The 13961-nt window shown below is 43.0% G+C and overlaps 1 protein-coding gene across 7 annotated transcripts in view; it reads left to right on the top strand.

Moving 5' to 3' along the window:
- Positions 1 to 13961, top strand: part of MPPED2 (metallophosphoesterase domain containing 2) — a 179303-nt gene that overhangs the window by 163650 nt on the left and 1692 nt on the right. For all 7 annotated transcript variants that reach the window (XM_081278865.1, XM_081278861.1, XM_081278862.1 and 4 more), the window contains 2 exons: positions 8649 to 8764; positions 11463 to 11576. In XM_081278865.1, coding sequence (XP_081134991.1) covers positions 8649 to 8764; positions 11463 to 11576 — 230 coding nt within the window. The remainder of the gene's footprint in view (positions 1 to 8648; positions 8765 to 11462; positions 11577 to 13961) is intronic.

Here is a 13961-nt window from a genome sequence, read left to right as displayed (position 1 = left end):
TTTTTTCTAACAATTCAGAGCAACTCCATGTTTGAAAACAGGTCATGATGCCCTTTGTTCTTTCTTGGTTCCTAAAGCAAGCTCTGCTCATACCACCTCCTTTGCAGCAGAGCAAGGAAAACGGGCAACAGAGACTTAATTCTCACACTTATTCCTTATTAGTTACAAGAGGGGGGACAAAGTTGGCCTGTTCGTAAACACTGCAGTGTGTGTTCCCTTGGTTTGGGAAACCCTGTGTGTAGCTCACGAGGCTCATGGGAATCATCTCAGATGCCATCTTTTCCTTTCCTGTCCACAGCACACAGACCACATTAGCCACCCAGGCCTGCCCTTTATCAAAATCGCATCTCATTGCATCCCAAGGACCTCATAGCAGAAGACCAGGCTCCCAAGTCCTAGTGGTGAGATGGGACAAGACAGCTGGTGAGAGGGAGGCACCACTGCCTTTGGGGGCAGCTGAGTGCTGCTGTGGTGAGACAGGCTTCCCAGGCAGCTGGGTGGGGTGGAAATCCTGCCCTGGAGTTACATTTTCCCTCCCTCTCCCGGTGATGTCAATTGGTGCATGTGTCTCCTTGATGCGCGAGGTGTGAAGTTGCTCTGTGGGCTAATGCAAGACATCCTTTTAATTGCATGGAGGAGTAACTTGCAGGCTGCCAAGGGGAGAGATTTGGGTACAGGTGGAGGGAGAAGGCTGGCTTCTTCAAATCCAGAGCTAAGAAGGGAAAACAAGGGAGGGAGGGAGGGAAGGAAGGAGGAAGGGGCAGGCGTCTGCCTTTCATCTGGATATTCAGGATGACACATCTGGTGCCAAGGAAACTGCTATTTCTAACTGAAGGGGAAGCTTTGCAGTCAAGGGAGGGCTGAGCTGTCAGGTGAGCTAGAGATCAAGAATTATCATGACAGCTTCATGGCATGTGAAAGGCTCTGTGAAGTGCGGGATGATTTTAACCAGCGGTGGTTAAATTAGTTCTCCTGGACCCGGTGTGATGTGCAGTCGGAGAGGGGCCGGTGGTGGCTGGGAGTGCCAGGCGTGAAGAAGGTTGCCATTCTTGAAGGGCCAGGATGTAGGAGAGAAAGTGTATGTGAAAATTGGCTCCCGGTTTCTGAGTTTTGCTTAATGGAGGTGCCAGGCAGCAGTGAGAGCATTAATTAGTAGCTTGTCAATTTCTCCAACGAACCTCTCTGAGCTCCCTATTATAAATATTCCGGGGACCCAAAATAACCTCTTCTTGAACTTCCCCAATTTAAGATCTTGTCAGAATCTAACCACCTGTACCAGCCGGCTAAGCAGCCTTGACTAACCGCTTTGCCCTGTGCTCTGGTGTTCTGCAGGATTGTGTATGCGCCACTGAGCGGACGAGAGGCTGAATGAGCCAGTGCCTCTCTGGAAAACTTCCACTCAAAAGTGAACTGAGGAAGTGCCTTTTAATAAGTCATCAGCCAGATGAAATCAGGCTCGGTTCAGCCATCCAGTAATACCTGCCTGTTCATTGGCAATTTTTTAAAAAAATCCTGCAGCTGGAGGGTCTATAGTTTGATGAGTCCCTGCATGGAAAATTCAAGAAATAAAAACATGAACAACTGTGTGTGCGTGCGTGTGTGTGTGTGTGTGTGTGTATGTGTGTGCATGCACATGTACCTTGCTAACCTATATCATATACAAATTAAAAAGTTGTACATTAACACTCCTAGTCAGTACTCTGCCAAAAGTTCTGTATAAGTTAATTTCTTTAGACATAGGAAAGATTCTGATCATTAGTGGTTTCTTTTTATTTCTTTTTTTTTTTTTTCTGTCCTTTTCTTTTTTTCTTAAGACAAGGAAACTGAAGTTCAGAGAAGTCCGTAATCAGCAGGTCTGGAACTTGAACATGGGTCTGTTTGGCTCCATAATCCAAACTCTTAACCTTGGTCTCTAAAGTAAGAATGGCTAACTTTTATAGAGCCTCCAGATTCTCATTGCTCTAAGTGGCACAGCTAGCCTGTTAGGTCCTAAGTCCGGATGTTATGGGAGCCCTTGACTTGACCCTTCATAGCTACTGTGCAGAACCCCAGTGGAGCTGCCCCAGGGCTTCCAAGCCTTAATCCCTGCAAGAGGCACCCAGGAGACTATATTACCAAGAAGTCAAATCTTTGTGGTACAGACAGCCCAGGCAGGACCTGTCTCACCATCAAAAATTTGTGCACACTGACCAGCACCACGCTTGGGAACCCTGAGTAGCACACCTGAGCACAGCAAGCACCAGTGTCTTACTTCCTAATCTGCTTTCCCAGGCCATGGCCAGTCCCCTCTGAAGTTTGTGGAGGAGTAAACAGTCGTTCGCCTGTCCAAGCCTCCCTGGATTTATGGCCTGATGGCTCTCCTCTGCCTGCACTATGTACTGTGTACTGCAAACACAGATGACCTTTGCAGAGATTTCATTTCAACTTGCTTCCATATAGAAAACCTGTTTTGTATTGGCATTATTTAGAACAAGTTCTGCCTGTGTTAACTCCCTTAGCCCCAGCCCTTGGAATTCCAGAGGCCAAGTGCCTGTGATTTCAAGAGCCAGGGGGCGGGTACCTTGAAAGCATCCCCAGCTTGCATCTCTCAGAGTCGCTGAGTCCAGTGACTTCCGGGCAGATGGAGCTGCTCCCCTTCTTTCTAGGGTTTTTTCATCCCTCCTCCGTAGGAGGGGCTGGGCTGCAGGCTCAGATTGGCCCACTGGCAATAAGGTGCTTTTGTGGGACATTTTCTTACAAGTTGGTTCCCATGTGGTGTTTGTTAGTCACAGCTAATTATTAAGTGCTTGGCCCAGGCAATAGACATTGTTCCCTTGGATTCCTCTCCCCTCCTTTTCCCCCTCACCCCCCATTGCTACAGAACAAAACCCATTGTGGGGCTCTGGAGGTTGGCGGTGCACATATTTTCCAGTGAACCCCTGATGGGCTCTCTGCTGGGGTTTCATGTTTCAGGTTGAAACTGAACTGGATAAAGCATTATTCATTGACGCTGACACATTCAGTCTCTGCTCTGTTCAGATATTTCTCCCTCACTGGACTCGGTCCCTCTCAGGCAATTTGGGTAATTCACTGAGAGCAATCCACAGTACTTGCTCACAACCCCGATCATCTGCACAGAAGGATAAAATGTTAGAATTTTGAGATCATAGAAAGATCATCAAGTTCCAGGTTTGGCCAGCTTCTCTGGTCAAGACGCATATGTTCGGCCTGGGAGGGGGAGGGTGCGAGGGCGGGGTTGAATGAGCAGGCTCTGAGTTCCTTCCTCCCATCCCCGGGCACCAGGGCCTCTCCTTTTCCCTGATTTGCATATTGGGCTTCTCATAAGATTTGCACAACCTAAAGGCAATCTTGAAATCCCATAATTGAGGCCACCAATTTGTTCATTTCTCCGATGAGGAAACTAGCCCAAAGAAAGTCATTCTCTCATCTAAGGTGCAAGTGGGTTCATGAAATGAGGCCAGAATGAGAATAAAGGTCTTTCCACTTCTGTATGCCCCATTTATTAAATCAATGCGGGATAATTCTGGAACCCATCACTGGGCTGCTTTTCCTAGTGCCACTCTCTATGAAAAGACTTACCTCTATATAAATATCAAGCCCCCACACCCCAGTCAGGCCTGGCACACTGTTTTTATTTAAGGCTACTTTGGTTGTACAATCCCATGGCACCTTGTGGAATTGTACAGTAATCAGCCTAGGAGACTATAGAACAGCCATGTTTTTACTTTATATATTAAGAGCCAAACTGACATTGGGTTAAAAGATTCTTGTTGGCTTTGTGCAAGACAAGAATAGGCTTTGTAAACAGCAGGTCTGGGTTCAGATCTTACTCACTGGACAAGTTACATGGTATCACTGATTTTAGGTTTTTTATCTAAACATAGAGTGATAAAACATGGCTTAAGGATTGTGATGAGGAACTGAATTCAATAGTCTATGTAAAATCTCTGTGTGAAGCATATCAGGGACTTGATACATGCTCCTTTTCCTATAACTTAACTACTCTCACTCTCACACATATACAAGTTTGAGTTGAAATAAAAACCAGACATTTTAAAATGTGATACTGAACTTAGAAACATCTGGATTTTGCCACAAGGGTTAACATTAACAAAGTGAAATTTGGGTTATCTATAAACCACAAGTTTGTCTTACTCTTTTACTGAGAACTTATAAAACTGAACATCTTCTGGGGGAATTTGACTATGGACTTCTGAGAGAAAATCCTACAAGGGAAAACTGGGGGAAAAAAAAAGTTTGTCTTTTGCTGTGACTCTGGAAGGACCTCCTGTCCTGGGACCCCAGAGCTGCCTGTCTTCAGCAAAATCAAAGCCCTACATTGGGCACAGTGGTGCACTCCTAAAATCCCAGCAACTTAGGAGGATGAGGCGGGAGGATCACAAGTTTGGGGCCAGCCTGAACAACTCAGCGAGGCTCTCAACAACTTAGCAAGACCCTGTCTGAAAATAAAAAATAAAAAGGGCTAGGGATGTAGCTCTGTGGTATAGCACACCTGGGTTCAACCCCCACTCAAATAAAATAACATCAGAGTCCCTCTTTGCAGCGACAACTTGAGTGTGCTTTCAAACACGTCTTTATTTGCCATCCAAATAAGAACCATAGTCCCAGAAGCTTGTTTCTCAAAATTTAGAAAAGCAGATGTTTTTGCTTATTTTTCTCTCTGTCTTTCCCCTGCCAAAATGCTTACTGGATTTTCATTAGGTTCTGAAGTTGTTATTCTGTTTTGTTTTGCTTTTACTTTTAAGACAAATCTTGGAAGGGAGTCACTGTAAATTGGAGGATGGGCATCCAAACTGAGAAAGCTGTATTTTAGACTCTAATGAAAATGTTTGAGAAGCTGAAGGCAGGAAGTGCTGGAAGACTGGAGCGAGCACAGCACCATGATGAATGCAGTTCTGAAAGGGTCTCCTGGCATTCTCCCCAGGCCTGCGAGGCTGGGCTGCCCCAGCAGGCCGGGATTCCAAAAGGAGCATTGCTTTCTAAGGGTTCCAGGAGCAGTGCAGGTAGTGGAACACGGCAGGCGGCTGTGGATGGACTGCGTGGATTGAGCATGTGCCAAGGGGGGGCGGCCAGTGCCACTCACAGCCCCTGTACAGTATAGCCTCAGAAACGTGGTAGGCACTGACTGTATTCGTTTCTGTTTCCACTGTAACAAATCAACTCAAATGCAGTAGCTTCACAGAACACATATTTACCTTAGAAAAAGTGACGGTCAGCAATCTGGTGCTGTTCTGACTGGACAAAAATCCAGGTGTTGACAGGGTCGTGTTCCTTTCTGGAGGCTCTCTGTGAGAGAGAGAGAGTTTTTTATCCTTAGCTTTTTCAGCAGCTAGAGGCCCCCCACTTTCTGTGGCTACTGGTCGTCTCCCACCATCCTTACCAGTAGTGAAAATGGGTTGAATCTTATCACATTGCTTCACTCTGATCTCTTCTGCCCTCCTTGTTCCACTATTAGGCACCTTTGTGGGCTCAACCCTCACTCAAATAAAATAACATCAAAGCCAACTGAATACTGAATACTGCAAGGTAATCTGTCTATTTTAAGGTCAGCTAAATTCCCCTTTGCCATATATCGTAATATATTCACAGGTTCCAGGGGTCACAAATGAACCTCTTTGTTAGGGTAAGAGAAACTATCGCCTACCACTTTCATACCACATACAATAAGTATATGTAGTAAGACTCTTTCAGTTGCAAGAAATAAGATCTAACACAAGCTAATAAAAAGGAAAGGATTTTATTGCCTCAGGTACTTGGGAAAGTTCCACTGGCAACATCCGACATAGCTAGATCCATATGTCCAGCCAGGTCATCAGAGTCCTCTCTTTCTTGGGTTTGATTCTTAAGCAAAGGCTAAGACAGCTCGCAGGCAGTTCCAGGCTTACATAGTTCTTGAGACTGAAGATGCCAGAGAAGAAACCAGGATTTTTTTTTTTCTTAGTCAGCACCAATAAAATGCTGAGGATGACTCTCATTGACCCAGCTTAGGTCACATGTACATCCCTAAACAAATTATGTTTAGAGAGATACAATACTTGCTTCATCTCTAAGGGCAGGAATGGAGCCAGCCTTGCCAGAAGCTCATGTACTGAGTTAGGGAGGAGGTGGCTCCCAAAGGAAATTCAGATGTTGTCACCAAAAGGAGAAAAGATCTCAGTCTATAGAAACAGCAGGTGTCTATTCCACCATGTTATTGCTGGACTTCAGAACCATGAAATTGGCATATTACTTGGCTCCAAGCCACAAGACTTTCAAACTTGAAAGAGTTAGAAGAGGCTCACCCAGGACAAGTAGTAAGTTAATTCAGGTGATATATAAGAAAAGAGGAGTTGTGTAATGGGTAAGAGTATGGGATTCGGAACCAAGTTATTGGTTGTATTTACTTGACCTCTCTGTGCCTCAGTTTTCTCATCTATAATATAAGTATGATAAAGGTACCTACCTCTGGAGCTTGTTGCAAGGTTTAAATGTGTTAATACAAATGAAATACTTAGAATAGTGCCTTGACACAATAAAGGACAGCTGTCACCATCATGATTAGCATTTGTTATTACAAGTAAACTCCCTGTGCATGGCACAGGGGTTTGGAAAGTTGTTGGGAAATAAGTCAGATACTTTCTTGATTTCTCTCTCTACCTGGGGCCACACAGTCTCCTCTTTCTGGAACTTTCTCCACCATTTCTGCAGGAATGGAGGTTCTCACCTGTAATGTAGATTTTGACATAACTTCCTGTAGCTGACCTTCTGTCTCTGGCCTCAACTACATATGTCAATCACCAAGTGAATTCTCGGCCACTGTTTCTGAATCCAGATTCTTGAGAGAATTCCATTAATCTGGCCAATAATTGTCTTTACCTGAGAGGACACCAGCTGTTTAATTAGCTGAGAAGAGCCAGGTTAGGGTTGTGTAACACTGAAGCGTTAGGTATGTGTGTAGCTGCTGAATTTGGCAAGTCAGATCTGATAGACAATAGCACTCTCTTTATACAAGCTGGCATTTATTTGAGTGATAATATGGAAGCAAGAACAAAAGCATAAGTGATAGGTAAGAGAGAAAGAAAAGAAAACACATCACCAGATCAGGGAAACACCAATACCTGAAGTCATGTAGCTGGGGATTCCCAAGGCAGCTTTACAGGGTCCCCACTGGGGAGTCCCAGGCAGAGTGTCCTCTCCTTGGTGAGACTCCAAAGTCTTATTCCCGATGGAGCTCCTTAAATAAAGTGAGAACAAAGAAAGTTCCCTTCTAACAACCTGCATGACCTGTGGTCCCCTCAAGGATACGTCATCCCCTAGAACAAACCAGATCCCCTGGGGAGGGACTGACTGGTGGCCTTGAGATAAGCGAGTGAGTCTGAGTTCTCCTGAGTGAGCCAAACCCAGCAGAAGTCAGCATTCTTCAGATGTCCCATCAAGGACACACAAAGGTCACACCAAGCGCATGGACAGGGAAGATCTTTAATATTTCCTTTAGGTCACCTCTTTCAGTAGGTATGGAAGGGCAGGTTAAGCCAAAAGAGGAAGTTTGGCTTAGCCAGAAAAGTGTCTTTTAAATGCATGCCCTAGCAAATGGGAATTCCCCTACAAAACAAGAAACTTGTGTCAAAAAAGTACTGGTTATATGTAGACATTTTGGAATAAGACAGTACTAGGAACTGCATTATACTAATGTTATAGTCTTCATAGAGAAGAAAAAAATGATCCTTCTCCCATAATTATAAATGGCACATTTATAAATGAGACATTGTCGGCCCTAATTAGAACATTCATCAGATGGACAGAGACTCTCATTCTATTCCTTATTGATTCCTGGAGCAGAAGTTCCAGTATAGTGCTCACAATCACTGTCAGGGGAGTGGATTCCAGAGTGACCAGTGATGTCCCCAGATCTTCCCTTTGGTGGCAGGAAGAAAATCCCTCACTCGCTTTTTTCTTATGCCTTAGAATTATACATAATGGTGGAATTTGTCGTGACATATTTGTACGTGCACACAGTATATAACAGCGTCATTTGGTCAAGTTTGTTCCCCAGTTCCTTATTTGTCTTTTGTTCACTGTGACCTTTTTTTTTTTCTTTTTTTACTTTGGAATGTCCCCATATTTTTTTCAGTAGTTTCAGTCCTGAGTATTCTTGACATCTCAGTGGACACAGAGTTTGCCTCAAATCCCTTGTCCTTTTTCTCAGAAGACTTTAGTAAGAATCTTTCTGGTGAAGTACTTCTATAGTGATGGGGAGGGTCAAGGAGTACTGACGGAATTTCTTAGCTCTGAGGCACTCCAGGAAAGCTGGAAAATGCTTTGGATCAGGGCCGGGTATCTTAGGAAGCACTGAGATTTGGGGGAAGACAAAGCATTGTCAAGATTTTGATAGAGGCCTGCTGGGAAAGTCTCCACTGTAAAGGCTCCTGTGCCCCTTTCTAGTGGAACAATTCGGAGGCTCCACGCTTGCTTTCAAATGGATTGGTTTTGAAGCAGTCAACAAAAAAGCATCCTGCTGCCAGGGCCAACCATCAAAAAGAGAAAAGAGAGCAATGCAAACTGTGGGGGAATGTGTGCGAAAGAGAAATATCGTAGAATGGGGATGTGGCTGTGCTGGCCTGATACCATGTGCATTATCTCCCCCAAAGGACCCCGTGGTTTAATGGATGGGGCTTTAACCTACCCAGAGGTCAGTCTCTACTGGACAAGTGGAACCTCATCCCTGAGGGCATCGACATCCTCATGACACATGGACCTCCTCTAGGTGAGTAAAGTAAAGGTTCCCCTTTTGTCATAGGAGATGACTTTTTTTCCCAAGCATAATGAATAATGCTTTAGGGATATGATCATTTTCCTCCAAAAAAAAAAAATAGTGAATACAAAAAGAAAAAGTCAATGTCTTTAAAGAAACCCAGTATGATAATTAAACTCAGCAGTTCTGCAAGGCTTACAGGTGTTCGTGAAATTAAATTTTTTGATTTAGTCGAGTCAGGGAAAAATCAAATGAGTATGGAGCCCCCCAGTCTTTTGAGCTTGATAATTTATTTTAAGAACTGTATTCACTTTGGAGTTAAGGGGGAGTGGGGAACGGAAAGAAGACATGGACCTACCAATCGCAGGGCTTTTGAATGGCAATGAAATGATGGAAACTTTTGTTCAAAGGAGCTCATTTTACTTTTCCACATAATGCTGGAACCTGGGGGATCTTTAAAGTTTAACATTTGAGCTGATTATATGAGAAAAGACTTTTTTTTTAAGTTAAAGTGTTCAGTAAGGACTTATGTTGAAAGTTACTTAAGGATACTCATTCTATAGGCACCTTGGGGCTGCAGCCAGGTTTATATTGTCTGTGTGCTTCAAAGCCATCCCCTAGGGACCCAGATTATGGGACAGAAGATGATTATTGATTTATATAATTATCCTTAACTATTCATGAGCTTGTTATGGTTTGACTTAGCCATAGAATATTTTTCAACCAGGACCTACCACCTGGTCCCCCATCTACTCAGTACCCCTTGTGCAAGGACCCTGTTGTCCATCTAAAATGCACTCAGAAAACTCAGATGTTTCACTTTAAATGGGGGTGGGGGGTGTCTTTTTAATCATTATTATTATTGTGGTAAAAGAAACATGACAGGAAATCTACTCTTGTTATCTATTTTTGATTGTACAGTACTAAAAGAGTTTTCTTGATAATCTTGTTTTGAGAGCGGGGAGTCATGCGAATATAAATGATCCTCACGACATTTCTTGGTGTGGGATTGTTATCCATGTCCCCTCCCTCCTCTGTCAGCCTAAACTTTCTCATATTCATCCCCAATGCAAATTTGATCTTTGTAGATCTCCAAGCCATTTGGTGCTGCTATCTTTCCTTTAGGAGGGGAGCATTCCATGGTTTGCAAAGAGGGAAAGGGAGGACGAGAACATAGGCCATGGTGGCTCATTTCAATGATGGAGAAGCGAGGGAAGAGGAGCCAGTTGCAGACATGGAAGTGTTACAGGCGGAATCACTGTCCTCAAGCATATCCCTTCTCCATATTACCCCAACCATGTTTTCAAAGGTTTTACTTGGTGACAGCCTTTATCAAGCCATAATCAATTAATTTCCCATTTGACAACCACTTACACTTGCTAAATTGTTAATTTGCTAGCTAAATACTCTTATCAGTGTTCGTTACCTAGTCAAGGTACCTGAGTAACCAACCTTACAGAGCTGCTATCCCATCCAACTTTATCCATCTGCCTGAGCAGCCTAATCTGATTGGATTCAGTCATGATGTTCCTTTGGCTATTTATTGTCAGGGCTTTGGGCATCTTCAGTATAGAAACATTTACTGGACTATACGTATTACTTAGAATGTGACTTTGAATTGAAAAGTTAATTCACAAATTTTATCAAACCATTCAAGAAAAACACATCCATGAGATAATATGCCAGTCACTGTGGATTTAGGATTTTCCCCTCTTGTTAAAAAGTTTTGAACATCCTGGTTTGATTTTTTATCAGGAACCTCCACTTTCATCTGATGTTCTTCCCAGATTCTCTGGTCACTTCCCACACCCAGTTAACCTGTCTTTACAGAGACACTAAATATTCATGTCTGCAGAAAGCTGCCTCTTTCTGCCCGATCATTTCTAAACAGTAGAAATAACCTAATGGAACCATTAAAATGGATTCCCACAGATTATGATTTAGCCTTTCATCCCACCTGCCTTCCTCATGCTCCATCCTTCTGGGGTGTATAGATTTCATTTCAGACCATAATCATCCAGATAGCTGACTTTTGCTATAATTGATGTCTGTTTTTATAGATTTCCTGCATTAAGCGTAGCACTAAGTGGCTTTTACTTTAAAAGTAGTCAATTAGCCCCAACTTGCTGGATGCCACCATGAGGTCATATTGTTGCCTGTTGCCATAGAGTGGAGAAGCAATGGGCATTCCAAAGCACTGGTCACGGGAACCACCAAGGGTTAAGAGCTGATGTCTTCAAAGAGAGCAAGGGATCTTGTGTCCAGTTCACAGATAGTCCCTCCCTGTTCTGTCTCTGAACCATTTTGTAAGTAAACTGCTCTCAGAAAGTATAAGAAAGATAAAATTTAAAAAAGAAAGTAACTGAATCGAGGGAGAAAGAGATATTATTGGGCTGCCGGGAATAAATGAATAAATGTCATTTGAGCCCCATGAAGAAGATTTGAAACCCATGGCTGAATAAATCAAATTCCTTACAGGAAAAAAAAATGTTAATTAACGGGGGGGGGGGGATGGAAAAAAAAATCAAGAACCTAAAGAAGACAAAGCGACGAGTGAAAAGTTTCTTAAAAGCCATTGTGAGCTTTAATGGAGAGGCTGGGATTACAGATAATGTAATAATCCTTCTGTGAGTTATGGCTTCCTGAAAGTCTAAATGAAACCTTACCTGAAGAGAGAAAATTAAGAGTATTGATTGCATTTCACCCTTAGGTTTTCGAGACTGGGTTCCAAAGGAGCTTCAAAGGGTGGGCTGCGTAGAGCTGTTAAACACGGTCCAGAGGCGAGTCCGACCCAAGCTCCATGTGTTTGGTGGAATTCATGAAGGTAAGCAAAAAGGGATTCATGACTCACTGCAAAGGAAGACCTTAGCTAGACTGGGAATAACTAGAGCAGTGGTTTTTAAACATTTTGGCAGTGGAATCCTTTAATAAGATGAAATCTTGTGAGAAAAATCTGCACATAGAGCTGATAAATATTTCATATGGAACTGCTTGCTCTCTTTTACAGAGAGTAGAGCATAGGAACCCTGTCTGGCCCACCTTACCACAAACCCAGCATTCCCCCAGGCAGCTTAGAATCTCAGGGCTGTAATGAGGAATATTTGATAATCACTGCGGCAATGCAAGCCTGAGGTACGTAAAGACAAATTTTCTCTTTAAGAGAGTTAGAAGAAATGCCCTGGATATTAGAAGCTATTTAAAGCTTTTATAGTTCATGCCTACCTATAAATATTATGTTTCATATGAAATGCATAAAAAGACCCAGGAAGACAAGGCATTCTCTGAAAAATAACTGTGGCCCTGCAGTGAAGGATATACAACAGAAGCAGAAGGAACCAGCACATTTGAAGATGGATGTTTCCCTTGCTAACGTCAGAAAACTGTTTCAGATTTCTCAGAAATCAGCGACACAATGAGCTCAGGCTGAGATTAAACATAGCAATTAAATCTCCCCTAAGTATTAGGGAACTGGTCCAGTTGCCATTTTCTGCCTTTCAAGGTAAACTGAGTCAGGATCACAGAGCTGAAGCTTCACGGGAGGTTTCAGGGATGGCTCTAGGTTTTGTTTGCTTCTCTTGCCTTTTTCAAACCAGAGGTAACTGGCTTTTGTGCAGACACAAAGCCCTCCTTCAGCAGGCCTTAGGTTTTCTGAGCTCACCGGCTCTGCCAGGGACACATGTTTGTGTGCAATTGGTGCGTTTATGTGGGCAGCCGCCATATTCTCCCCGGATCCTGCTTGCAGCTGCTCCCTGCAATAATTTATGAAACTGCAGTCAAGTTGAGGTGTATAAGGCTATGTGCCTGACGAAGCAAAAAACAAAGTTTGCTTTTCAAAGTCCACAAATCCAGTGGCTTCCTGGTTATGCATGTAATAAAGAGCATATTGAAAAAGCATCCTACTGAGGCCAGAGAAAATTCAGCTTGCTCCAAGTGCAGGCACCAGCTGAGTGACTGGAAGGAGGGATGCAGCTCCCCCAAAGCAGGCAGCAGCAGATATCAACTCCTCTGACTCCACAAAGGAGGGTACTTCTCTATGATATGATGCAGGGAGGGGAGACCAGAGATGGGACCTCATATCTCAATTGCATTTCAGGGGGACCATTATCTTGAAAACTGGTTTGAATTCCTGCAGCATTCCTTTGAGTTTGCATTCCACCCCCCACACACACACACTTTTTAAAATTTAAATCATTAATTAGCTTTAAACTATCCAGACAATTGGGGAATTCCACTAAAGTCTCAAAATAATAAACTAGCTTAAAAGGGAGGAGATCATATTCAAATAAACTTGTCTCGCCTTTATTCACTTAAGACAGCTGAAGAGGGCAGAGAGAGGGCAAATACCAACCTCTTGATGGAGAGAGATAACAAGACTTTTTGACCCCAGAACTAAACAGTGCACATTTTAAATGCCTCTTTTCTTTTCTTAAGAGATTTTTCCATTGACCCTCATTAAGCTCTCCACAGGCTTACTTGCAGAAATTTTAGCAAATGGAAAAAAAAAACCTTAACAGTGATTTCTCTAAATCCTGGTAATTTTATTTCTTCATGGCTATATTTTTACATGCCTTAAGAGCTTGATATCGATATAGAATTGCAAACTTAGTTGCAGAAGCTGGAGAGCAAATAGATGGTATCCAGGGAAATATGCAAACTTCCAAACGTCCTAAAATTAATCATATAAAATTATAAAAGAAGCATACATGCCAGAGTTCCAGGGAAGTTTTCTTAGCTTTCTTCCAATAGGTCACTTCCAAGAGGTTTCTACTGCAGGCAGGGATTGATTTTGTGTGATCTAGTGCTCAGGTTAAGCTCAGGAAACAGTGGCCTATGGTGATGTTTCTGTACATCACTTGGACAGTTGATTAGTAGATGCTTTTGAATGAAACTTTGAAATGCAACTCCGCATCAAAGCCACAGAACTCAAGGTAAAATTACGTATGGTTAACTCTCACAGAGACAGTTTATCTCATAGAAATGGAAGCCCAGTATCCACATCTCCCAACTCCCAGAGTTCTTTCCCTTCACCTGCCCTGAAGCCCACTTGGAATTTGGTCTGTTTGTCCCTGAGGAGTTACTCCTACATTACTCACTTCCTTCCCTAGAACTCAATAGTTCATACCAGGGCTTTGAAGTGAAAATGCTATTTTTAAAAGAGATGGGGGTCAGTATTTTTCTTTATTCTCCCTACTAAAGAAATCACAGTCAT

The sequence above is a fragment of the Spermophilus citellus genome (genome assembly GCF_964194105.1).
Source record: "Spermophilus citellus genome assembly, chromosome: 2".
NCBI lineage: Eukaryota > Metazoa > Chordata > Mammalia > Rodentia > Sciuridae > Spermophilus > Spermophilus citellus.
The sequence above is the reverse complement of the archived record's forward strand: the minus strand, read 5'-3'. Positions and strand labels throughout refer to the sequence as shown.